The sequence below is a fragment of the Pteropus alecto genome, unplaced genomic scaffold (genome assembly GCF_000325575.1).
Source record: "Pteropus alecto unplaced genomic scaffold, ASM32557v1 scaffold43, whole genome shotgun sequence".
Lineage (NCBI taxonomy): Eukaryota > Metazoa > Chordata > Mammalia > Chiroptera > Pteropodidae > Pteropus > Pteropus alecto.
The window spans coordinates 8,476,895-8,479,285 of record NW_006435764.1 but is presented as its reverse complement, the minus strand read 5'-3'; the positions used below and the strand labels follow the sequence as shown (position 1 = coordinate 8,479,285).

The window sequence follows — 2,391 nt, the reverse complement described above, 5'->3', positions numbered from 1 at the left end:
GCCATCTGGCGCGAGTTGCATGTAGCGTTGTGGTCCGGCCCGGGGTTCAGGAGCAGCATGTTGTAGTAGCACATGATGCGCCCATCCCGCCGCCTGATGGTGTCTCGGAACGCGAAGTAGGGCACGGTGTTGAGCACGGCCAGGGCCCAGAGCACCAGGCAGACCTTGTGGGCTGTGGCCACCGTGCGGTGGTTCTGCGCCCACACGGGCCGCAGCACCTGCAGGCAGCGGTCCAGGCTGATGGCGCTGAGCAGGAAGCCGCTGGCGAACATGTTGAGGAAGAAGATGGAGGAGTGCAGCTTGCAGAAGGTGGTGCCCAGCTCCCACGAGTGGCCCACGGCCAGGAAGTAGGTGAAGAAGGGTAGGATGGCGGTGGCCAGCAGGTCGGACAGCGCCAGGTGCAGCACCCAGGTGGTGACCACGGTCTGGCGCATGCGGCAGCCCACCAGGAAGAGGATGAGCCCATTCTCCACCAGGCCCAGCAGCGAGGCCAGCCCGTGCAGCAGCACCGACACGTAGTCGATGTAGCGGATGCTGGAGTTGCTGTGGCTTTGGAGGTGGCTCATCTGCTCCAGGAGCGGGCAGAGCGGCTTCATGGTGCCGTTGGCCAACATGGCGGTCACTGTGATGGAGAGAAGGAGGTACTGAGGTGAGCAGTGCAGGGGCCACAGGGGACCCAGGAGATGGGAGTCTGACCCGTGAATGTTCTGCACGAGGCCCCTGGGGATCAGTGAAGTTGAGCGAAAGCAAGAAGGTGGAGGGGAATAACATCCCAGCTCCCCAACCTGCTCACCGTGCAACCTCGAGCAAAACATTTAACCTTCCTGAGCCTGTTTCCTCCTCAGCAATGTGGCTGTCCGTCATAACAGGACCTAGCTCAGAAGGTTGTTGGGAGAGTTAAATGAGTTAAAGTATGTGTAAGCATTTAGAACAGAGCCTGACACACCGTAAGCACGGAATCATGTCATCGTGATTATTAAGCAGATAGCCTAAGGCCACATGGAGAAATAGGAACAAGGTGAGGCCATGCCGGACTCCTTTTCCCAGTTCCCAGAGAGCTGAAGCATGATGGAGGCTCCACCTAAAGGGCAGGAGGGCTCAAGTGGCCTGGGAGATGGAAGGAGTCCGTACCCACAGCACCCCCGACCTCTCCTCTCTATAGATTCTCCAGTGCCCTTTGCTCCCACAGTGGTGGCTGGTAGAGTGTGTTGACTGCGAACAGTGGAGCCGGTCCCTCCTCTTATAGTTGGAGAGGAAATAACATAAGAGGCTGGAGAGAGCCGGAGCCAGGCAGAAGGAACTACCAGACTGGGACTCCGGAGGCCTCTCCCCCACCCAGGTGGAAGCCACAGCTGCTCTGCCTGCCCCAGGAAACGCAGCCCATTCATTCATTTATTCACTCACACACTCATTCAACAGATATTAATCGAGCAACTACTCAGGTAAGCTCTGGAGAAACCAGCATCTGACAGATGTGCAGACACCCAGATGTGCACACCCACAGCCTCATCGAGAACCTGCGACCGTCTGAGGTGAAGCTGGTTGAGATCGGTGAGGGATGAGGAGGTAGGGGACGGGTAGCAGGGGGACTCAGGCTCTCCTGGATCCTCATGGCATGCCGGTCCTGTGACAGGTCCCTTACATAGGTGCCCTCTTGCTCAATGGCTTCACAAGAAAGGTGCCAGAACTTCTCTCCATCCCATTTTGCAGATGAGAAAACCGAGACTCAAGTGTTTAAATGACTTGGCCAGAGCCACCCAAACAACATACACAAGTGAAGAAGCAAAAATTTAGCACTCGGTCTGTTCCCCTTCTTCTCCCTCTGCTCTGAGTGAGAGATGGTGGAGGAAGAAGAGAAGCAGGCGGGGTGGTCTTCGGTATCCATCCAGGGGAAACACTGTGGGCCAGGATGAGAAAATCCACCCCCTTCTCCAGGGATCACGTCCCTTTGTAGGGTGAGATTGCAGGATATCAAGCTAGAGTTCTCCTGGCAGATGAGCCCCTTGGAGCTGGGGCTCTGCAGGTGGGTAGATGGGGAGCCGTCGGGCCTGTGTCCCCTGAGAATGCTCTTGCTTCCTAAGCTTTAGAGTTTGTGAAGCAGTCACACTCGCAATGACTCTATGAGCCACCATTTTTCAGAAGAGGAAACTGAGGTTTGGAGAAGCACAGCAACTTGCCCAACAATCTTCTAGCCCGTGCTGAAGCTGGGACTCCACTCCCAACAGCCAGATAAGTGCCGTGCCCCCTCCACACTGAAACATCCCTCCAGTCCAGCAACTGCTTGTCCAAGTCCCATGCGGATGCTCAGTGAGCACAGTGCTGCTGCACCCTGGGGATTAGTCCGGATTGGTCCTCTTGCTGGCTGGAGTCGCCCCCGCCCCCACCCCCACC

At 57.0% G+C, this 2,391-nt stretch overlaps 1 protein-coding gene across 1 annotated transcript in view; it reads right to left on the bottom strand.

The window, feature by feature from the left end:
- PTGDR2 (prostaglandin D2 receptor 2) overlaps positions 1–629 on the bottom strand; it is a 1,169-nt gene extending 540 nt beyond the window's left edge. The window contains exon 1 of the mRNA XM_025046308.1: positions 1–629. Within this exon, the coding sequence (XP_024902076.1) occupies positions 1–614 (614 nt within the window). The 5' untranslated portion in view covers positions 615–629.
- Between the last annotated feature and the right edge of the window lie 1,762 nt (positions 630–2,391).